General features: G+C 38.6%; 1 protein-coding gene across 3 annotated transcripts in view; it reads left to right on the top strand.

Annotated features, from left to right (window-relative positions):
• CUNH4orf45 (chromosome unknown C4orf45 homolog) overlaps window positions 1-24,866 on the top strand; it is a 99,505-nt gene that overhangs the window by 50,210 nt on the left and 24,429 nt on the right. For all 3 annotated transcript variants that reach the window (XM_053901167.1, XM_019441127.2, XM_019441126.2), the window contains exon 3: window positions 4,030-4,088. In XM_053901167.1, the coding sequence (XP_053757142.1) occupies window positions 4,030-4,088 (59 nt within the window). The remainder of the gene's footprint in view (window positions 1-4,029; window positions 4,089-24,866) is intronic.

Below are 24,866 nucleotides of genomic sequence, written 5' to 3' on the forward strand. Positions count from 1 at the left end.
AGAATCGGAAACAGGCTCCAGGCTCCGAGCCATCAGCCCAGAGCCTGACGCGGGGCTCGAACTCACGGTCCGCGAGATCGTGACCTGGCTGAAGTCGGACGCTTAACCGACTGCGCCACCCAGGCGCCCCATCTCATTTTTAAATAAACATTAAAAAAAAAAAGACTTCAGCAAATGGTGCTGGGAAAACTGGACAGTGACATGCAGAAAAATGAACCTGGACCATTTTCTTACACCATACACAAAAATAAACTCAAAATGGGTGAAAGACCTCAATGTAATACAGGAAGCCATCAAAATCCTTGAGGAGAAAGCAGGCAAAAACCTCTTTGACCTCGGCCACAGCAACTTTTTACTCAACATGTCTCTGGAGGCAAGGGAAACAAAAGCAAAAATGAACTATAGGGACCTCATCAAAATAAAAATCTTCTGCCCAGCAAAGGAAACAATCAGCAAAACTAAAAGGCAACTGACAGAATGGGAGAAGATATTTGCAAATGACATATCAGATAAAGGGTTCGTAACCAAAATCTATAGGGGATTTACTAAACTCGAGACCCAAAAAAACAAATAAGCCAGTGAAGAAATGGGCAAAAGACACGAATAGACACTTCTCCAAAGAAGACATCCAGATGGCTAACAGACACATGAAAAAATGCTCAACATCACTCATCATCAGGGAAATACAAATCAAAACCACAATGAGAAACCACCTCACACCTGTCAGAATGGCTAACATTAACAACTCAGGCAACAACAGATGTTGGTGAGGATGTGGAGAAAGGATCTCTCTTGCATTGTTGGTGGGAATGCAAGCTGGTGCAGACACTCTGGAAAACAGTATGGAGGTTCCTCAAAGAACAAAAATAGAACTACCCTACGACCCAGCAATTGCACTACTAGGCATTTATCCACAAGATACAGGTGTGCTGTTTCAAAGGGACACATGCACCCCCATGTTTATAGCGCACTATCAACAATAGCCAAAGTATGGAAAGAGCCCAAATATCCGTCGATGAATGAATGGAGAAAGAAGATGTGGTATATACATACAATGGAGTATTACTCAGCAATCAAAAAGAATGAAATCTTGCCATTTGCAACTATGTGGATGGAACTGGAGGGTATTATGCTAAGCGAAATTAGTCAGAGAAAGACAAAAATCCTATGACTTCACGCATATGAGGACTTTAAGAGACAAAACAGATGAACATAAGGGAAGGGAAACAAAAATAATATAAAAACAGGGAAGGGGACAAAACAGAAGAGACTCATAAATATGGAGAACAAACAGAGGGTTACTGGAGGGGTTGTGGGAGGGAGGATGGGCTAAATGGGTAAGGGGCACTAAGGAATCTACTCCTGACATCATTGTTGCACTACATGCTAACTAATTTGGATGTAAATTTTAAAAAATAAAAAGTAAAATTAGAAAAAAATAATAATAGCTAAAGTATGGAAAAAGCCCAAATATCCATCGATGGATGAATGGATAAAGAAGATGTGGTATATATATATATATATATATATATATATATATATATATATATATGGTGTATAAACACACACACACACACACACACACACATACACACACACACTGGAGTATTACTCGGCAATCAAAAAGAATGAAATCTTGCCATTTGCAACTAAATGGATGGAACTGGAGGGTATTATGCTAAGTGCAATTAGAGAAAGACAAATATATAACTTCACTCATATGAGACTTTAAGAGACAAACAGATGAACATAGGGAAGGGAAACAAAACTAATATAAAAACAGGGAGGGGGACAAAACATAAGAGACTCTTAAATATGGAGAACAAACAGAGGGTTACTGGAGGGGTTGTGGGAGGGGGGATGGGCTAAATGGGTAAGGGGTATTAAGGAATCTACTCCTGAAATCACGGTTGCACCATGTGCTAACTAACTTGGATGTAAGTTATAAAAAATAAATTATAGAAAAAAAAGAAACCTCAAGAGATGTGTTCAACAGAAGTAAAAAAAAGAGAGAGAGAGACTGTACTAATCAGCTGTTACCTGTTTGTATGGAGATGCTGAATTAGTTTTTGAATCAGTCTTTCATGAATTCACCTGTAAAACAAACAAAAAAAACCCATCTTTTTGATTCTGCATTTCACTAGATTTAACACCACATGCAGCATGACTGTCCAAATAAATTGTGATGGATTTCACATCATCTTAATAAATTAAGATGAGAAGCATCAGTTTATTTTAGGTGAATATTTTATGACATTATATGTACACTAATAGCTATAAGAGAAAAGGGTGGCAAAAGAATCTGTTGCTTCTCTCTTTCTTCCTTTCTTTCTCCCTCCCTTTCTTCCTTCCTTTCTTTTAATTTTGAGTAAGCTCCACACCCAATGTGGGGCTCAAACTTAAAACCCTGAGATCAAGAGTCACATGCTCTACCAACTGAGCCAGCCAGGTGCCCCTATTGCCTGTTTCTAATAAAAGTCTGTCTAGATTAAGATGATGCAATTTTTGATTACTAAAAATGAGAACAAAGATCAAAGAAGATTGTCCAATTCCTGGAAATTTTGTCAAAATGCTGATAATAAAGTTATTTATAAGTTAATTGATAAGGTCAATTTTTAGGGCATCACATGTCAGGAATCAACTGAGAAACAAAGTTATACCATGATCTTACCACTGTATACAGATTGCCACTTTTCATATTTTCTATGGAGTAATGGGATGACCTTGCATTTAAATCTTGTTTTTCTTGGGGCACCTGGCTGGCTCAGTTGGTTAAGTCCCGACTTTGGCTCAGGTTTGTGAGTTCCAGCCCCATGTCTGGCTCTGTGCTGACAGCTCAGAGCCTGGAGCCTGCTTCAGATTCTGTGTCTCCCTCTCTCTCTGCCCCTCCCCACCTTGTACTCTGTCTTTCTCTCTCAAAAATAAACAAATATTTTTAAAAATCTTTAAACCTTGTTTTTCTTGTCCCTTCCTTTGTTTATATATTTTATACATGAATATTAAAGAGCTAGAAGGGACCAACATTTCATCTTCCCTGAGAAGATGACTTAAATAAATAGATCTGCTTTGTCAACACAAATAACTCTGAAGGACTTGATCAGGAATGTCCTAAAGTAAGCTTGAAGGAAAAAAAAGAAAAGGGGAAGAAAAGAAAAAGGACTAAGTAATCCCTCTGATGTTGGAATTATAATTTTGCTACTTTTTGAGATGTTATGAATGTAGCCTCCCATATCAACGTAAGTGAAAAATGCACTCCAAGACTGAAGTGAAATACTTTTTATAATCCATATCATGGTTTCCCAACCCTAGTATGGAAAACTCAGCAATGATTATAAACCAAAACGCTTTTCAATAAAAATTTGTCACCTCTGTTCCCCATGCTTATTCATAAGATGTGCCATCCATTGGTTAGTTACTGGGGTAAAGTAGCCCATATAGACAGGTCATTTATTCAGTGATAACAGATCATTTCAATGTTCATGAGAGAGTGTGGGGATTATTGGATTATTTTTTTATGTGGGAACTGGTTCTAAGATACAAGTATTTTATCAACATTCTAACTTACGCTTTCTGAAAGGAGTTTTCAGATCTGCACTTTACCACAGGCTGTATATAACCCAGCTCTTTCCTACATTATTGCCAACACACTTGCTAATTCTGTGAAGATAAGGTGAAGTGAAAAGAGCTAGACTGTTTGAGTCTGAAAAATGGTTTAAAATACCTGCTTATTTAGAGAGAGAATCATAAAAACAGAAAGGAGCTTAGAGACTATGGACTATACTCTTCCTGCTGCTAATATCTGTTGTTTTACAGATGGGGAAAGTAAGCACACAGGATCATATTTATTTTACTTCTTGTATTTTTTTTTTACTCCATTCAAGAATCAAAGGCTATGTTCTTTTAATTGTATTTACCATTGATATTTAACTTCCCAGACTGACTCCCTTTTTGACTAGGAGTATAAACTGTTAGACATGTTGGTATCAATTTGCCCTGGAATTAGGTTACATTAGTTTTCTTTCTTTGCAGCATGGAGAACAAAGTCAAGCCACTATTGATAAAATAGGACACAGATACCAAAATCCATGGTAAGCACATGCTACTACATTTTAAATTGATTAATTAGCCAATTAATTGATGTGTTTCCTTCCTAAACTAGTAACAGGGTTAATTTTTCTTTAAGTATATTAACGCTTTATTTCTTTTTATTTCAGGTACATTTCTTTGTAAAGCTATGAATTTTTATTCCTAATAAAAACACAATTTTCATGGTCTATTAAGTTTAATTAAGGGCAGGAAAGAGGGGCAGAACAGGCACAGAGTAAGCAACTATTAGAATATAGTGGAGAAAAAGAGAACCAGCCTGCAGCTATTAGGAGTAGCAAGTGGATGATAAGGTAGATTTAACTATATAAATAATGCTTTCTGTGAAATAGCAACAATATAATCTTTTTTGGTTTAAAAAAAAAACCCCTCATTTCATGCTGTTGGCCTAGAAACCATCATCATGGGTAACCTTGGTTAATAAATGTAATTCTACTGAAGTCACACATCCACTTGAATTCATGCTATCATAAGGCAACCTAAATTAAACTTGTCCACCTCAAGGTATATTAAATTACAGGAAAAGAGCAAAATGTAGGTTTGTCACATATAATTCAGCTTCCTAAGAGGGAAGGGATCAATCAGCATTGCTTTTATAAGACCGCAGATTCAACATGTCTTTGTTATCCTTAGATTTTTGGAGGTGAGAGTTTCTGGAGCCTGTTTCACTCATTTTTACTTGTTGAAGGATATAGCTATTATCATGTGCAAAATTAATGAGTTCCAGTCTCTTTTTGCTCTACCACAACAACATAAATTACCGAAAAGAGAAAAGCCCTCAAACCCCATGTCAAAAACCTACTAGTCACTACAACATAATCCAAGACAACAAAAGATCTCATTGGGCAATTCCTGTAACTTACAAAGCAAAGCCTATGTTTAAATCCATAGAGAAATAGTTACAATTTATTTCTTGCAAAGCACACGTTCTCATTAAAATATCCACCTCACTTGTTCAGATAACATTGTAGGCATCTATCTACAAATGCTCTATCAAATATTTCTAAGCCAAAAACCTCATTAGAATCCACTGAAAATCAAAGAAACTTCAACAAACTTTGGGGATAGAAGTATGAAAATCTGCTGTATTTATTTAAACATAGAAAACTTGTTAGAAAGTATCTGAGAGGGACACCTGGGTGGCTTAGTTGGTTGAGCATTAGACTCTTGATTTTGGCTCAGGTCATGGGATTGAAACCCACGCTGGGCTCCATGCTCAGCACGGATTTAGCTTAAGATTCTCTCTCTCCCTCTCTCTCTCTCCCCCTCTTCTTTGCTTGTGCACTCTCTCTCTCTCTCTCTAAAATAATAAAAAAAAAGAAAAGAAAAGAAATAAAATATCTGAGAAATATTGAAGCTTTGACTACTTTCCTTGGATGAAAGAATGTTGGCTATATTCATTTTTAGGGAATATGATATGGATTATGCCAGGTCATGACATGCAAATATTTATAAGAAAAGACTATACTTAAGGAATTGTGGATTCAATTAGGAAATTGGAGATTATATATATATATTTGTATAAATTACAAAACCAATCTGCATATGTTAAATACTGACTGTGTAATGAAGACAATTATAATTACAAAATGATAACTAGAAAAGTTTAAAAGTTTTTAAAGTTTATTTTTATTTGACAGAGAAAAAGACAGAGCAGGGAGGGGCAGAGAGAGAGAGGGAAAGAGAGAATCCCAAGTAGGCTCCATGCTGTCAGCACAGAGCCCTATGGGGGGCTCAATCCCACAAACCATGAGAACATGACCTGAGCCAAAATCAAAAGTCAGATGTTCAACCAACTGAGCCACCCAGGCACCCCTCTCATGCTTCTTAGTAACTTTTAAACATTACAAATATAATTCATGTTTGTGGCAACAAATCAATCAATATAGAGGTTTATTAAGAAAAAGTTAATAACCTGCTCTATTCCATCCAGCTCATGATAAAATATTTCATTACAAAGGATATTTATGGGATATAAAGACTTGATTTTTCTAGGGACACTACTGGGCCTGAGGGTCAGAGAGGTGTTCACCAAGTAGGTAATTATTAAGGTGACTTCGCAAAGATGAGCATAAGATCATTCCTGGCAGAGTGAACAGCATGAGCAAATCTCCAAGGTGGGAAAGAGTATATCAGATTAGAACCAGGGGGGCTAGACTATGGGGATCAGTGGGAGGGAAGCAAGATGAGTGTCAGATTTCACAGAACCTCGTAGCTAGGTTAGGGAATTTGGATTGTAACTTAAGAACAAAGAGAATTCATTGGCTGATTTAAAGTAGAAAGCAACATGATCTAATTTTTAAGATTACTCTGGAATGTTGGACAGCTATGTAGAGAAAGAATTGAAACTTGTAGGAAGATCAGCAAGGAGACTATTTCATAGGCCCATCTTGAGTTTTCAGTATAACTTGCAAACAAACCAAAATAAATTGTGATTATGGAGGCTATGGGGGAGAAGGAAGGATTTGAGTTTTCAAGGAAATGCAGGCTTTAAATAAATGGAAAAAAAAAAAAGAAGAGGACACGGTATTTGCAGTCATCATGGGGAATAAGAATGTATTCAGCATTCTGATGAAGCAGATTTTAACATCATCTTAATTTTACAAGTGAAGAAATTGAATTTCAGAGGTTAAGTTCCATGACCAAGGGTCACAGTGCTAAATATTTCAGCCAAATTGACTGATCCCATTGATCTGGGTTGGGATCTGGGTGTGGATATTTTAAAAGGTCTCTGAGTGATTGCAATGTGCAGCCTGGGCTGAGAACCGCTAGTGAAGACTGGAGAAAAAAGGGGACTGAGCCTTGGGGGGTGCCCACATTGGGGACAAGATGAATGAGAGCTACAGTAAGAGAAAGGAGCCCTGGAGGAAGGGCCCTTGAGACAATAGAAGGCTTGGAGAATTTCAAACAGAGGTGTTTAATACAAGGAAATGGAAATCCAGGAAAACAATAACAGACAAATGGTTGGAAGTTATCAGTGGTCTCAAAAAGCGCACTGAAGGAAGGGTAGGATGATTTGAGTCAACACAACCAGGACTAAAGAATTTTTGTCCAAAAGAAAAAAAAAGAAGAAGAATTTTTGTTCGCTGACATAATGGAGGCAATTTTACTCTGTTTTTGAGACCAGAAGTCCAGTAAAGGACAATTAAAGGATTTCCTCCATTCTGAGGCATACTTTTTAAACTTTGGCTTTCTTGAAATCAGGATGTGTTTTATAATAGCTGTTTACAAATGTTGTATACAGATGTGGTGCCTCTTTTTTTTCCCTCCCACGTAAAGCTGTTATTAAATCAACGGTGTGTTATACAATTTATTGTATCCTAAAGGCCAATAAAGATATACTTTGACAAACATGAAATGAAAACCTGCCCTGTGCCAGGTGGTCAGAATTAAAGAATTAATAAGCAGGGTCCTTCCTTTCCAAAAGCTCACACACACACACACACACACACACAACAGAGATGTAAACAGAAGATTTTAAAACAATGTACGTTGATGGAGAACAATTGCCGTAACTGTGTGTGGGCTACTTCTATTTTCCCTTCTAAATTAAAGAAAACATTCTCTTGTTTCAAATATCTTAAGTTTCTCTAGATATAGGACCCTATGGTTAACTCATTTTCATACGGTCTCTTCTATTTGCACTTGGGTGTTTTCCATTATATACATATGGTATTTCTAATTTCAACAAGAAGCGTAAAAAGCACAGATAGGAAATGAAAGAATAGCTTACAGTCAGATTAAAAGAGGTCATAGGAGAATGCCCCGTAAACAGTGAACCAGTAGGGCTTTTCATTTTAAGAAGTTGCGTGAGTTCTGCGGAAGCTGCACGCCTTTACTGAAGATCGTGGGGCATGGAAATATTTCGTTTTCTTCTTCTTTTCCTTATGTTTCACACAGTGCTTGGCATGTATGGGCACTCCATTCATATGTGCTGAATCAGATATAAGAGACAAATCCTAGTTCTTATACTCCTAATAGATCAGGATCTGGTATAGATCAGGCCAGAGAAGCTGGAGGAATTCAAGCAATGAGAACTTCCTGAGAGAGATGAAATTTAAGCTGGGTTTAGAAGGAAGATTTTAGGAAAATCTCTGGCTGCCTCCTTGGGTGGATTTTTTTACTCATGCAAGTGAAAGACTTGCTGAGGTGATTATATCAACAGAATTATTCACAGGTAAATATCATTCCAGGAAGGAGCTGCTGACCTGTCTCTGACCTAACGTCATGACAAAGTTGCCTCTTTGCCAACCACAGCCCACGATATTAGCCACTTATTTGCTAATTTGTAGATTTATCTTAGGGATGGTGTCTTAATGAACACTTCAAGTTCCTGTGGACAGTAGATGGGGGTGGAGGGCAGTTGTCAAGAAGGCTGTAAATTCCAAGGTAAAGACAAGCACACATGATCTTAGCCAGGAAAAGAAGAGCAGCAAAAGTTTTAAAGGATCAGAAATAACGACAGCCTTCTCTATCTCTTCATTTACTTGGGAGTCACAGAGACACGGCTCTTTCCAGTGTGCTGTTTCTCCCGATCTGCTTTCTTATTGTCTGCCTTCTGGTAATGACAGGATTTGCTAGTCAGCACCATCCTCAAGACGTACACAGCATGGCATCGTTGAAAGAGTGCTGAGCTGAAAATCAAGAAAGCTGGTTTTGCTAGGAATTTATCCTTCCCAAGGAAATAATAAAGGAGATCACAAAGGTTTTGCTAAAAGGAAGTCCAACAGTGTTTGCAGTAATACAAAGTCAGAAACAACCTAATATCTCCCAAATAGGAGACTGTGAAGAGTTAGAAAGCAGTATCACAGTGATTAAAGCCTGGGCTCTGCAGACAGATTTCCTGAGTTCAAGTCTTAGTTTTAACACCTATTAGCTGAGACACCTTGGAAAAATTATTTAAATTATATATGCCTCAATTTCCTAATTTACGTAATGATGGTAGCAGAATCTACTCCATTGGGTTGTTACATAGATGTATTGTTATATACATAGCACTTAAAATAACACTTGTGGGGGCGCCCGGCTGGCTCAGTTGGTAGAGCATGAGACTCTTGATCTCAGGGTTGTGAGTTTGAGCTCCACATTGTGTGTAGAGATTACTTAAAAATAAAATCTGAAAAAATATAAAATACTTGGTACATGCTAAGTACTCAGTAAATAGTGTGACTGTGTAACTTATCACCCAGTACAGGATACTTTTGAGAGTGAAACAGAAAACTAATCAAGTGGGTCACCTGAACAACAAACTAAACTGAACAAATCAGGCTACTCTATTAATAAATGTTTCTATTAGTTAAATAAATGAGGTACATTGAAATAATATAGCAAATGCATTTATTAGAATTCATATTATACATATTGTTAGCTAAAAACAAACAGTATAGAGATTTAGTATGGGATATAAATTCCATACTATATCTCTAAGTTAATCTCCCAAAAGTAAAACAGAAAGTCCAAGAGATGGAAACGAAAAATGGAAAAATATGAAAATAAAAAATCAATTAAAATTAAATTAGTCTAATAACTTACCAATAAGAGATCTAGAAAGAGACCAGAAAAAAAACCAGAAGGAAATCAATAATACAAGAAAATTTCTCAGAAGGGAATAATATGAATTTCCAAATTGAAAGTTTTCATCAAAGCAAAAAAAAAAAAAAAAAAAAAAATCCAAAACAAAACAAAATATAACAAGTCATGTCACTGACAAACTTGGTTATCACAGGGATGAAGAGACCATTTGAAAGCTTTGGAGAGGACAAATGGGATATATACAAATGATCAGGAATCAATAAGTTATCAGACTTCTTGACAGCAATACCAAACTCTAAAAGACAATGGGACAATGCCTTCCACATCTGACACAAAGTGACTTCCAAACTAGAATTCTATACCCAACCAAACAATCAAGAGGGAGGGTAGAAAAAATACATTCTCGGGGCACCTGGGTGGCTCAGTCAGTTAAGCTTCTGACTCCTGATTTCCGCTCAGGTCATGCTCTCCTGGTTCTGGGCTCCAGCCCCCTGTTGGGCTCTGTGATGACAGGGTGGAGCCTGCTTGGGATTCTCTGTCTCCCTCTCTCTCTTTGCCCCTTCCCTGCTCTTGCACTCTCTCAAAATAAATAAATGAAACATAAAATAAATAAATACATAAATAAATAAATAAATACATAAATAAATAAACATTTTCAGACAAGTATGTACAAAAAATAAATACACCTCAAAGCATTTTGTCCTAGGAAGCAACTGGAAAATATTATAGCAAGACAATGGGGGTATAAATCAAGAAAAGACAAAAGAAGACAACGCAAGAAATAAAAGACTCAATGCAAGAAACAAATTTCCTTTGACAGGCAAAGAGAATTCTCAAGGTGGTGTTAAAGGAACATACCAGGAATATGGTTATACAGGGCCCAGGGATCTATGAAATCAGATAGGAACACGACAAATGGAGGCTTCAGAGAGAGCGTTTATTGTATGCAAATATTGGGTTAACTTCCAAAAGAACTAAATGAGCTAAAAAGTTGTTGCTTTTGGAGAAGAGAACATTGGGCAGGGAGCAGGGAGCAGGGAGAGAAAGGGAGTATTGGTTTTACTACAAGCTTTTTAGTACTATTTATAGGTATTATGTACCTATGCCTAAATTATTTCATTAAAATTGAAAACAATTAACACTGCACTATGCACAATGTACAAGCATTTTATTTTGATAAAAATAACAGTTAAGTAGAATGGCCAACTAGAACTTTAGCAGTTTGGGCCCTTAAGTTGAAAAAATTTCTGTCTAAAACTAGAACTTTTAGTATTAAAGAAATATTCACTGACCTGAATAAACAGGGCTTTCTGTTGACTCCGAAAGGTGTAACATGTGCCTGTATATGGCATTAGTGAGGGGATGTGTAGAAAATTGCTGGTTTTATTCCATAATGAAACACTGCCAAAACCAGTCGTCAAACTAGCACAGACTTAATGACAGCCACTATTTTAAAATATATTGGTATATAAACGTGTGCTTTTTTTCTTGGAGCTGTTTTCCTCAAAACAGCCATAAATCTTGACAGCTTTCTATTTTTAAGGCTGTCCGTGCCTGGCCCACTGGAGGGATTTCCGTTGAGTGTTAAGTAACAATATTCTGTAACTTTTGAAATCATCAGCACCTGCTTCTGTTTCGGCCCCTTTGGTCCATTACCTAAAAGCTGTCTTTGCACTTCCTTCCACCAAGCCTCCTCCCCACCAGCCTCCTCTTCAGCTGGGTAGAGAGGGATGTGGGGGTTTCTCATCGAAGCTGCAGGTGTTGTTAGGTCAGCACAGAACACCCGCAGCTGTCACCACTATAGCACCACACAAATAGCCGGTGCCCATTTATCTATTCAATAAATGTCCACCTGCCAACTGTGTCCCAGGCACAGTGCTGGGTCTGGGGGTTCGGGGGTGAACAAAACACCCAAAAATTATTTCCTGCCATCTTTACATTCTATCAGGAAGGCAGGGCAGAAACAGCCTAAAACACGATGGATAATTTAATTGTAGGACATGCCATAGGGAGGAACGCAGGATGCATGTAAATGTTTCTTATGGAATGAATTAATATTCCTCACCACAGGACAGAGCACTTACAGCAAAAGGGTAAAATGCAACCATTTTGGAAAATCTACTGTTTTTGAAAGAAAAGTGAGCCAAATAAGAGATGGTGTTGTTACTCCTAAGAGGAAGCTTACTAGGCTATCACTTGATGCCCAGGTGTTCATTTCAGAACGTGGCTCTTCACAACACATTACTCTCCATATAATTTATGAAAGATACGGGTGTCTGAAGTGTGTAAGAAAGAGGCACTATCAATTCCCTGGCCTATCATCTATAATTTCTCAGCATTTCAGATGTCAGAACTGTAGCTCTTAGAGCCTGTTCAGAAGACCAGGGTTACTGAGAGAGCAGCTGCTGGGCCCAACAACATGGTTTATGGCAATGAAATTCAAGCATGGCTTGCAAACTAATAGTAAACACATGAGCTAAAATTTTAGGCCCAGGCAAAGAGAGTTTACGTACTGAAAAGAGTACAGAAAAACAAGAATGAGGTATGTTATAAGTGTTCAGCATGTTTTTGTTCCACTATTACCTATTCAATTTGGTAAAGCCACAAGCATATCGTGATCATGATAATCTTAAACATTCTTACATCACCAACATTTATATAAATGGTTTACAAGAGATCAACAGTATCACTTAGCTAATATCTGTAGCACCAGATGAAGCAACAGAATAATAATCACTCAGCCCATTTAATGTGCATAACTATCATTTCTGCTTATCATTATTTCCTTTACTTTTTTATAAGCCCACTCATAATTTTAGGTTTCGGTAACTGGAAGATCAAGACTCTGCAAATGGACAGGGTTGGGCTTAATCCCCTTATCTCACATGAGAAGATGTGGATCTTATGTTGTCATAAATGTAGATGCCCTCAAACCTCAGTTTCAAGGAAAAAGGGGATAATCTATCTCATAGGGTTCTCTTGAGAATGGAGAGTACTACAATATATGTAAAATACCCAGCATGGATATGACACACAAAGGTTAGTTCCCTTCCCCATTTTAAGAAAGTCTCAAAAGGACCACAGAATCAGCCACTTTCTTAAGTCTTTCTATTCGTTTTTGAAAACTATCACCTCAAAATTAATTCTTTAAGTTTTTTTTTAATGTTTATTTTTGAGAGAGAGAGAGAGACAGAGCATGAGCGGGGTAGGGACAGAGAGAGGGGGAGACACAGAATCCAAAGCAGGCGCTGAGCCTCACGTGGGGCTCAAACTCACAAACAGTGAGATCATGACTTGAGCCAAAGTCCGATGCTTAACTGACTGAGCCACCCAGGTGCCCCAAAATTGATTAATTATAATTTTATTTTCTTCCATAAAATTTGTCAGTGAGCACTAGACTGTTTTGAGATACATTATTTGCTTTCTGCTTTAAAAAGAAAATGATCATTGGGGTGTGTGGGTGGCCCAGTAGATTACACATCCAACTCTTCATTTTGGCTCAGGTCATGATTTTGTGGTTCATGGGTTCCAGCCCCACGTTGGATTCTGTGCTAGTCGCACAGAGCCTGCTTGGGATCTTGTCTCTCCTTCTCTCTCTGCCCCTTCCCTGTTTGTGTTCTCTCTCTCTCTCTCTCTCTCTCTCTCTCTCTCTCTCTCTCAAAATAAATAAACTTAAAAACTGAGAATAAACTGAAGGTTGATGGGGGGTGGGAGGGAGGGGAGGGTGGGTGATGGGCATTGAGGAGGGCACCTGTTGGAAGGAGCACTGGGTGTTGTATGGAAACCAATTTGACAATAAATTTCATATTAAAAAAAATAATAAAATAAAATAACAAAATAAATAAACTTAAATTTTTTTAATAAAAAAATTATCATTAAAATTTTTTTTTCCATCTTTCTGGTAGGGAATAAAACCATTTCAAAGAATTTGAGTTTGGAAAAACTTCAGCTTTTTGTAGTGGTGAATTTAGTATCTGTGGTATATCATTTATCATCAATGTTAGCATTAGGTCTGTGATGGGTACATTTCCCCAAACATTCATTGAGCACAGTGATGAGGAAGAGACCTGCAGTGCTCAGATGGGCTATTTAAAGACTAAAAACAAGGGGTACCTGGGTGGCTCAGTAGGTTAAGTGTCAACTTTGGCTCAGGTCGTGATCTCACAGTTTGTGAGTTTGAGCCCTATATAGGGCTCTGTGCTGATCATGCAGAGCCTGGAGCCTGCTTCGGATTCTGTGTCTCCCTCTCTCTCTGCCCCTACCTTGCTCATGCTTTTTCTCTCAAAAATGAATAAACAAAAAACCAAACCAAAACAAAACAAACAAATTAAAAAAATGCTGTGAGAGTCCCTGTAGCAGGGATGTTTTGAAATTATTAATAATCAGAAGGACTTCTCTTGTTCAGCATGAATTTTAATCCAAATTAAATAGCCTCCTTGATATTCAAAGAGTAAATACACTTTTGTGACTACTTTGGTTTATAGGCTTTAATTGGACCACTCATTTATTGAGTCAATAAATCAATAAATATGTTTGGGGTACTCTCCTTTCCATCAAACAGCTCACAGTGTTGTGGGGGAAATAGACATGCAGATAATTTGGAAACATGGACAGAACAAGGTTATAGCCACACAGGGGTATTATGCATATAACCCAGCACAGGGGTGAGGAGAGGAGTTACAGAAGGCTCTCTGTGGAGGAGTGTGGAAAGGTAAGGTTAGGTAATAGAGGATGAGTAGGGATGCAGGGACAGAGTGTTCTCACAAGAGCAGACATCAGCAATAGACATTCAGAAATGATAAATAACATTGATGGATGCATAAATGCTTTAGTGCTCCTGGACCCCAAAGTGTAATGAATGGTGCAGGGGCAGGTAAAGCCAGAATTGTGGTCAGGACTTAGACTATGAAGAGTTCACTTTTTTAAAAGTTTTTATCTAAATTCCAGTTAGTTAAGATACAGTATAATATTAGTTTCAAGAGTTCACTCTTGAGTTCTGGCTTTTAGAAGATGGAGAACTCCAAGAAGCAACTTAAATTTTATCCACCTATCCTTTCTGCACAGTACCCAAAGTGGTAAAGTCAAGTTTAGATTTTGGATAGGGGATGGATATGAGGGGGCATCACTGGAGACAGGGAAGAACAGGCAGGAGTCTGTTAGGGCCAGGAGAATGATGGCAATCTGCAGGGATGGGAGTCAAGATGGAGAGGAGGGAACAAATTCCAGAATTAAAAAGGATGAAAATTGTCAAGACTTAGGTATCAGGTGTAGAAGATGAAAGTAATATTAGAGGCAGTGGCAACTCCCAATTTCTAGTTTGAGTGAATAATTTTTTTTTTTTTATTTGAGAGAGAGAGAGAGAAAGAGCGAGCAAGCAGGGGAGAGGGGCAGAGAGAGAAAGAGGGAATCTTAAGCAGGCTCCATGCTTAGCATGGAGCCTGACACAGGGCTTGATCCCATGACCCTGGGATCATTACCTGAGCTGAAATCAAGAATCAGGTGCTCAGCCGAGCCACCCACAGGAACCCCATGAATGATTGGATAGTGGAGCAACTCAGACCAAGCACAGAAGGAGCATCTCCATTAAAGAGAAGAAGGTAAGGAGATGCTGAGTTCAGGTGGATGTGAAGTACCAGTGGGACATCCAGTAAGAGGCAGATAGATAAATATGTCAAACTATTTGAAAGAACTATGCCGAGGAGCTTTTTCTGTCATCATAATTATGTTGTATCTGAAAATACGTGGGTGGATGAGAGGAGAGAAGAACAGAGGAATAAAGACAATTTTAAGGAATTCAAACTCTGTTTAAAAAAGGAGAAGAACCATGTCCTAGAAGAAACAAAGGAGAAACAGGAGAATCAGATGTCCAAAGCGAAATAAGATGTGTATTGAACAATGTCCACTGAAGAAAGTAGACAGGAAGTCATCGGAGACCGTGGTGAGACCAGAACAAATAAAACAATTTGGGAGAAGAGGCAGGAAGAGAGGGAGGGAAGCTCAAGTAGGGTGGGTTGAGGTATGAATGGGAGATGAAGTGGAGTCAACAAGTACAAGGCAAGGTTTTGGAAAATTTGGATAAGAAAGGAAGAAAATATAAATAGTAACTAGAGGAGGTGAGGGGCCAAGTGTAGGCTTTTTTAGGATGGGAGAAACGTTATCCTAGAGAAGGCTTCACTGCCGTGGAGCAATATTCTTGGTTAAGTGGTGATGCGACTGTGGGCTCAATGGCCCAGGTCAATGTGGAGACCACAGATGAAGAGAAAAACCCCCTCATTCCCAGAGACTGATAGGGTTTCCTCAACTAGGTAGTTGGGGATGTTCTTGTACATGGAAATGTGGGGTAGGCATTGATGGTGGTGGTTGAAAGAGTGTAGAGCTGATGGCCTCAGTGTTCTCCATGGAGTATTTTTTGTGTGTAGATTTTTTTATGGTGGTAGAATATACGTAACATAGAATACTATTTTAATCATTTTTAAGTGTACATTCAATGGTTCATGAAGTGTTGTGCAAGGCTCTGTCCTCGAGAACCAATGAAAGTAGTGGGAATGAGATACGAGAAGGAGTCTTGAGGAAACAAGGAAGGTCTAGGACAGCTGTTGAAGACATTCACTAAGGACAACTAAAAAGCTTGCTGTCCTGTAGAGTAGTAAAGGCTCATCTGAGGTTGGAGACTACATGTTTTCATCAGCAAGGATGTCCAGTGTCCCATATCCACCTTGACATAGGAGCCAAGAAAAACTGGAGTCAGGGAAACTGCCTACATTTTGGAAAAGGAAAATTATATCTGTACCTCATAACATACAATAAGATAAATTCCAGAGGGACTAAACAATTAACCACTTTAAAAGTGAAATGTTATAGAATAAAATATACAGGAACATTCATATTATGTTTACATAGTCTGAGGGTACAGAGATGTCAGGCTGTAGCATTACGCCACAGTCAAGAGTTTAAGAGTGTACTCTTGGGGTGCCTGGGTGGCTCAGTCGGTTAAGCATCCGACTTCAGCTCAGGTCATGATCTCACAGTCTGTGAGTTCAAGCCCCACGTCAGGCTCTGTGTTGACAGCTCAGAGCCTGGAGCTTGCTTCAGATTCTGTGTCTCCCTCTTTCTCTGCCTCTCCCCTGCTCATGCTCTGTCTCTCTCTGTCTCAAAAATAAATAAAAACTTGGGGCGCCTGGGTGGCGCAGTCGGTTAAGCGTCCGACTTCAGCCAGGTCACGATCTCGCGGTCCGTGGGTTCGAGCCCCGCGTCGGGCTCTGGGCTGATGGCTCGGAGCCTGGAGCCTGTTTCCGATTCTGTGTCTCCCTCTCTCTGTGCCCCTCCCCCGTTCATGCTCTGTCTCTCTCTGTCCCAAAAATAAAATAAAATAAATAAATAAATAAATAAATAAATAAATAAAAACTTAAAAAAAAAAAAAAGTGTGTACTCTTCATCACTTTACCTCCAAATGTTGCTTCATACTTACAATAGGATCCTTAGGAGCATCTTGGGTTTATACCAAATAATTTGAATTCAATTTTCAATAGTATCACCCCTGTTCCTTATTCCATCCAAACCGTGGACAACTATAGTGCCAAGTAAATAAGACAATTCCTGCCCTCAAAAAATTATCATATAGGGCGAAGAGACCCATAAACAGATAATTATACTAGAGTATATTAGGATGCAGTGATAGAATATTGAGTCAGTCAAGATTTATTGATTACATATTTGTGCCTGACTAGGTCTGGTACTGTGTTTATACACTTAACAAAGTGAAACAACAAAGTGCAAAATAGGGAGTATTTTAGAGGGTGCAACAAAAACACGTATCTGGGATACGAAACTTTGAGGGAGGATCAGGAAGGCTCCCTAAGGTCCCCTGAGCTGGAAGGATGTGTAGGAGTTAGCTTCTAGAACTGCTGTTTTAAGATTCCAAGATGCTATCTCTTTAGAGATGTGGAGATCATGGTCAGATACATGACCTCAGATGTTCAGATACATGTTCAGATACATCATGTTCAGACACATCACCTTCACATGTTCAGATACATCACCTTGAAGCACATTCCCACATATTGACAAAAACTTTTCACTTCTGGCCTCCATAGCAATGTGTAAAGATGGTAGGGTTTTTACAGAATGCTGTAGCTTGCTTTCTGTCTAGCAGCCTAAAGGCTAACTCATTAAAATTCACAGATGAATTACATGGTGGGCGGCAGAACAAATGTTTTCTACCCTGAGCCCAGCTAAGGCCTTCAAGACAGTTTCTCCCTGAATCTAAGTCACTCTTTGCAGCTGCTCAGTAGGACATGATTCAGGCTTCACCTCCTCCTCCAAATCTATCAAGACACAACCCGACCCTGGATTTTTTTGCTTTTTGTTTTTTTGTTTTTATTTTTTGGTTGTTAGCTGCATATGGTAACAAGAAAGAATAGGAAAACGATACTGGTTCCACACTTGGTTTGACTTTGGAACCATGTACATATCTTACAGGTAAGATATGTGTGTTACCTTATATCTTCCCTTTAATTTATAAAATAATTTAAATATAAAATTAAAAAAAAACTGGATGTGTACCCAGTTGAGCCTACAGAGAGGAAATATTCCAAGGGACTTTAAAGAGTAGTAGTTTGAGTACAGTCTCTGGCGGGGTATGTTCTAAGAACAAAAAGAACTTCAATAAGCTTGGGAGAAGTGTTGGCTGTGTTACTCTGACTGCTGTGGGATAAAGCAAATGAGCAAGAATGTGATGTTCTTATTCAATCATTACTGGGTTGGTTAATTGCCAGGATTCCTGAAGTGGCAGAAAGGAAATACAGATGTTAAGATAAAAGAGCTAAAAATCAAACTCAGAATGGGATTGGGAGCTATATATGTGCACATATGTTTGACTGTACATGTTTCTATATATTTTTTCATGGTTCAATTTGCTATGAAGGCCTAGACATAGGAACCAACTCAGTAGCTGTGAGCTCTCCTACTACCCAGATTCTACTCTTCATTTATTTATTTACTAACTTTTAAGTAAGATCCATACCTAACGTAGGGCTTGAACTCCTAACACGAAGATCAAGAGTCGCATGCTCTACCGACTGAGCCAGCAAGGTGTCCCCAGATTCTACTCTTCAGATACTTCTTCCACTAAAAGGAACTGGGGATTTTGGAATGGTTGACTCTGGATCTGGAGAAGGAAATGGAAAACATAGGCATGGTACATCACGCCATACCAGATGAGGAAGCTACCCAAAACTGCTACAGTCCTGTCTAAGGGACCTAGGAGCCAAACTTGAAGACGATCCCATCAGCCAAAAATAGGACAACTTTAAGTAAAGGGTAGTAACCACAGTGGATTAATAGATATTATACATACGTATACACATACATGAACATTTATGAGTTTATAATGGCTACTTTAAAAACTACAACAGGGGCACCTGGATGACTCAGTAGGTTAAGCATCTGACCCCTGAATTTGGCTCAGGTCATAATCTCACAGTTTGTGGGACTGAGCCCCGAGTCACACTCTGCTCACAACACAGAGCCCGCTTGGGATTCTCTCTGTCGCTCTTTCTCTGTCCCTCTCCCCCTTGAAAACATTTTTTTTTCAAAGTTTATTTGTTTGGAGAGAAAGAGAAAAATAATATGAGCAGGGGAGGGGCAGAGAGAGAGGGAGACACAGAATCCGAAGCTGGCTCCAGGCTCTGAGCTGTCAGCACGGAGCCTGACGTGGGTCTCAAACTCACAAGCCATGAGATTATGACCTAAGCCAAAGTCAGATGCTCAACTGGCCGAGCCATCCAGGAGGGCCCCACCCACCCAAATTTTTTTAAAAACATACAACAAACTGGTCATATTGGAGGATTCCAATAAATCAACTTATTATTTTAAAAATGGGTGAATAAAAGGAAATAATCAAATATTAATTTTGACTTTCTAATATTAACTGTACCACTGCAAACCAAATAGAAGTTGAGATAACTTTTTAATAAGCAATATAATCTAGCTAATAAAGAAGGAACAACAGAACTAGGACATCACATCTTTGAGAACTGTAATAAATTAATGAATCTAGGCACTGACTATCAATGGCTACCAAAATCACAAAAGAGAAACAGTCAGATATTATGTACCTCTTGATGGAAATACCACCACCTAGAAAGTTATTGTGGGCTGAACTGCCCCCACCCCCAAATTCATGTGTTGAAGTCCTAACCCCTAGTACCTCAAAATGTGACTATATTTGGCGATGGGGCCTTCAAAGAGGGACTTTTTATTTATTTATTTATTTATTTATTTATTTATTTATTTAATTTTTTTTTAATGTTTATTTTTTATTTTCAGAGTGGGAGAGAGAGAGAGAACGTGAGCATGAGTGGGGGAGGGGCAGAGAGAGAAGAAAAGAGAGAATTCCAATCAGGCTTCATGCTGTCAGCACAGAACTCAACACAGGGCTCAATCCCACCAACTGTGAGATTATGACCTGAGCCAAAATCAAGAGTTGGAAGCTTAACTGAGCCACCCAGGCATCCCTCAAAGAGATATGTAAATTAAAATAAGGCCATCAGTTAGTCCATAATCCAATATGACAGATGTCCTTATAAGAGGAGATTTGAACACATACACACACATACACACACACACACACACACACACACACACACACACGTGCAGGGAAGATCACGTGAAGCATACACACACATACACACACACACACACACACACACACACACATGTGCAGGGAAGATCACGTGAAGACACAGGGAGGTGACAACCACCAAGTCAAGGAGAGAGGCCTTAGAAGAAACCAACTCTGCCAACACCATGATCTTGGACTTTTAGCCTCCAGAATAGTGAGAAAATATATTTCTATTGTTTTAGACACCCAGTCTGTGGTACTTTGTTATAGAAGCTTTAGCAAATTAATACAGCGGTCTTGCCCCCAAAACCCAACGTGACTTAGATCAAACCTCTAAATCCAGCTAACAACGTACAGGAAATAAGCTGGCAGCAGAAAATGTTAAATGACACCATGGAGATGTCAGAAGAATGTATTGTGGGAAGTTTTATAGGACATGTGGCCCAGTCTCTTCAACAAATAAATAGCAAGAAAGAGAAGAGAAGAGATAGGAGAGGTGGGGGAGGTATAGAAGGAGAAGGAGAAAAGAGATGAAATAGAACCTACGAATTAAGAGAAACTCAAAAGATTTATCAACCAACTGTAGGTGTCAAACTTATTTGGATTCTGTTAAAAACATACAAACAGAAGGAACTAAAATTTTGAATGCTGACTATACAGTGAAATTGTTAAAATTTTTTTTAAGTTTCTTTTTTTTTTTTTTTAACTTATTCATTTTTAAGAGAGTGAGAGACAGAGTGTGAGTAGGGGAGGGGCAGAGAGAGAGGGAGACACAGAATCTGAAACAGGCTCCAGGCTCCGAGCTGTCAGCACAGAGGCTGATGTGGGGCTCGAACTCACGAGCCACGGATGCTTAACCGACTGAGCTACCCAGGCGCCCCAAGAAAAAGAGTTTTTAAATTGTTGAGAGTCATACCAGAAAGACATGATATCTTAGAGGGGCAAGATTAGTAAGTAGGATAGAAAGGAAATAAGACTGGCTACAAATTAAAGTGTTTTAAGTTGGGTGATGGGTACCTAGGGATCTTTAAACTAATTTGTCTCTTCTTATGTGTATAATATTGAAATCTCCAAAGTGACTAAAATGAAATTGTATCAATTTTATCCTTAGTTAATGAAGGTCAAGATTCACCATCTGGATAGATAAACTTGTCCAAAACTAAATTGAGTCAATACTGTTACAGTCTTCCAGCTAACCTTCACTTGGATGGCTGTCAAGCAGCTGAAATAAATGTTGCTCTCCTTCCTTTGCCTTTTGGTTCTCCGATACTCACACAAATAAGTAAGTGGTGCCCAGGAAGCACCAGCATGAAGAGAAGCCCCGGACTTGATAATCTCAGAAGTCCTTAGCTGCTGAAATTGGCAGAACTTCCTGAGTGTCGTATATAAAATCTCTCATTTCTCTAGCAACACTAGGAATTATATTCCACATTCCTAAAATGTCAATTCCTAGTCAATCCAATATGCTGCCATTTCTGGTAAGATGTGGGACAGCTGCCTCTGAGTCTATGTGCTGGAGAGACAGTCACTTCATATAAATCATTTTAAAATACTGAATGAGAGTCAATGAACACCTCTGTGTACTTCTACACTGTGGACACACTCTCGGCAACAGGAGCCTTGTGGAGTAAGCTATTCCACAAAGGAAGACAACGTGTTTGATTTCGATTGCATAACCCGTGGAACTGGAAGCCCAGCTGGCACCCAGAAGGGCAACCAGCAACGTGCTGGTGACATCACTGTGGCAAGGACAGCATTTTTCACATTCTGGAGCTCGGAGAAGACAATCTGGCAAAGTAATGAAAAAGTGTTCACTTAGGGTAATGTGAAATCTTTCTTGTTTAAATTAATTCTTTACTTCAACATAGTGGTAGAATATTTAACAAGCCTTTTGAATAAAGTGGTTTCACTTCCTATGAAGTAACACAATAAATCAAACCAAAACAATCACAATCCGAGGTCTGAAGCATATGGTGTGTGTAATTTTACAGAATTGCACAAGCCTTTGATGCTTTCCTTCTAGAAGAAAGTCTGAGAGTGGGCTTTTTCTACTTAAAAGAAAAATATTCTTACCGTTCGCGATCTCTTTCTTTTAAAAATAGCTTTTAAGCGATATTCTTATGTTTGAAATATGCTGGCAGTTTGGGAAGACTTCTCTTGTGTTTTCCCAAACACTTCTTTGGGAAGCAATTTCTTTTCTATCCTTGAGGCAGTATATGTTTCATACTAATGTGAATTACACACTTCTGTTTATACATTTAAATAATCCTATCCACTTTTGCAAAACAGTTTGTGCTCATAGATACGGAGACCTGTTTAATAAATTTGTTTTTGAATTGCTAATGACACAGAACTGGTCATAGGCATTTTTGCTCTTTGGGGAAGAAGGGCACTATTAACCAAGAATAAAAGATTCAAACAAACATAAAAGCTTATCTTCTACATTTCATCATGAATGATGAACTTCATCACGAAGTGTATTGTAGTCAAATAACCTCTTAGTAATCATTCCACTCATTCAGGTACAGCAGTAAATAAGCAATTGTTTATTCATATACTAATGTCTTTGCCCTTTTGCCATGTGTCCATTTTACATGGACTGCCAGCTTTCTCTACAGTCTCCCAGAGGACCTGCTACACTACCAAACACAGACCAGGTGTTTGGTCAATAAACTCTAGCTAAGAAAACTAATAGCTAATAAGTTCTAGTTGTCTACTTGTCTAAAGACAGAATCAGCATATAGATAGCTCTGGATCTTTGATGCTATAAATTATTCCAAATTGTCCTAATCATTCAACTGAATATTACTTTGAACATGTATCTTAAATAGGTTAAGTTACAACTCAGAGGTGGCACATCAATTTTCCTAGTTTCCTGAAGACAGAACATTAAACAAGTAAGCATGACATATGCCTTCCAGATAAATCTCTATAAGCTCCTTTGAATAGGAATTACTAAAAATTAGCTTCTTTTATAAGCCTCTTTTTCTTTCCACTCAGTAGGAATCTCCTGGGCAACAATGAACCTCGGATAAATTCTATTGACGTTAAATTTTTCTCCATGAATAATTGCTGAATATAATTGCACACTCATTTTGTTTGTCCAAATATGAAATATCCAGAAAATATGTTTTTAATAATCTCTATGACAGCTGTTGATCTAGGATCAAGGAAGTGTTATCCCAGAGGATTAAGTTTATGTCTTTTGAAAACAAGACACAGCATCATCCTGCATGATTCTATAGGGGCAGGGAAAGAAGATCAATGTATAAGCGATAAGGTTGGACTTAACTAAACTGACTTGCAGCACCCCAATTTCCTCAGTTCTTCCTCAAGATATATTCTCTCTAGAAGGGCCAGGTAATAACGCTTTATAGTACCTCTCCCCGACTGGGTGAACTGGAAGCCTGGTCTCTGCTTGTGGAATAAAAGGAAACAGCAAGGCAGAGTCTAAGGGAGTATTTTCTCAGGCAGCTGGTGTCTGAAATCATACGACATATGTGACTGCCTATGTCAGCAGGAACACCCACTCCATCTATGTAGAAGGCCAATTCATAAAAGGAAAAAATACAATTAAAAACATCTTTAAAGCCCTAATGGTAATTCCTTGGCAGATTCTGACTTTAGGTGGAGACTACACCATAAATTCAGAAAGATCTTTAAAAAAAACAGGGGTCTTATTTTCTTGCAAATGTTCCAAAGAGAAAATAACAGAGAGAGACAAGGCCTGTTCTCCCAGAAAGCATAGATCCTGCCAAATGATTTCTAAATGTGTTTCTCAAAAATTTCCATGTGCCATCCACGGCTGTTGAGTACTTCTGGAAATGGAAAGAGCAGAAATCAATGACCCTGTGAGAAAGCAAACATTTAAGGGAACTAGCCTGCTGAGAAAATAGGTAGTCACGCTTTTCAGTCACCATACAGATACAGCAGCAGTCTCTCCACAGGCCAGATATACACAGTTACATCATTTTATGATGCTGCAGGGAAAATGCTGAAGCCCTAAGGGGAAGTTTCCATATATTTCGCTCTTTGAAACTCAAGTGAATAACTTTCTGGGTCTATATTAGACAACCAGACTGACTCACTGGAACCTAAACAGTTAGTAATTTGTTTCTTTAACTGTGGAATCCAGAAGACCATAATTTTACCACTTATTAGAACTATTTTTAGCCAACCAGAGGGAATCCAAAAGATGTCCAAATAGTGGAAAAAGCTTTGCTCTTGGGAAAGACTGATGCTGGGTGGTCAATCTCCAGAATAAGCAGCTACTTTGATCAGTTTAAGTAAACATATTAATTCAAGCCGGTTATTTCGCCAACATACTGAGAGTTCACTGAATCGTTGGGTCATGAATCAAAGAGGCTGCCCGGAGTTTCCTATGGGTCCAACTCTAGTTATAAAAAAGGCGGGAACCCCAAAGACTGAGCAGAGCACCACCCCTAGCAGAGCCCTGTTCTCAGCTATCCAGAGTGTTTTCTCTGGCAGAAGTGTCTAAATGAAAGTTGTTTGTCCCATCAGTTTTAGACAGTTACATAAGCGAGGCCCAGCCAGTCATTTCCTAACTTAGCACTGAAATCTATTTTATCTTCTCAGCCCATTTCTCCGC

This window comes from Panthera pardus, unplaced genomic scaffold (assembly GCF_024362965.1).
Source record: "Panthera pardus isolate Hobbes unplaced genomic scaffold, ASM2436296v1 HiC_scaffold_13, whole genome shotgun sequence".
NCBI lineage: Eukaryota > Metazoa > Chordata > Mammalia > Carnivora > Felidae > Panthera > Panthera pardus.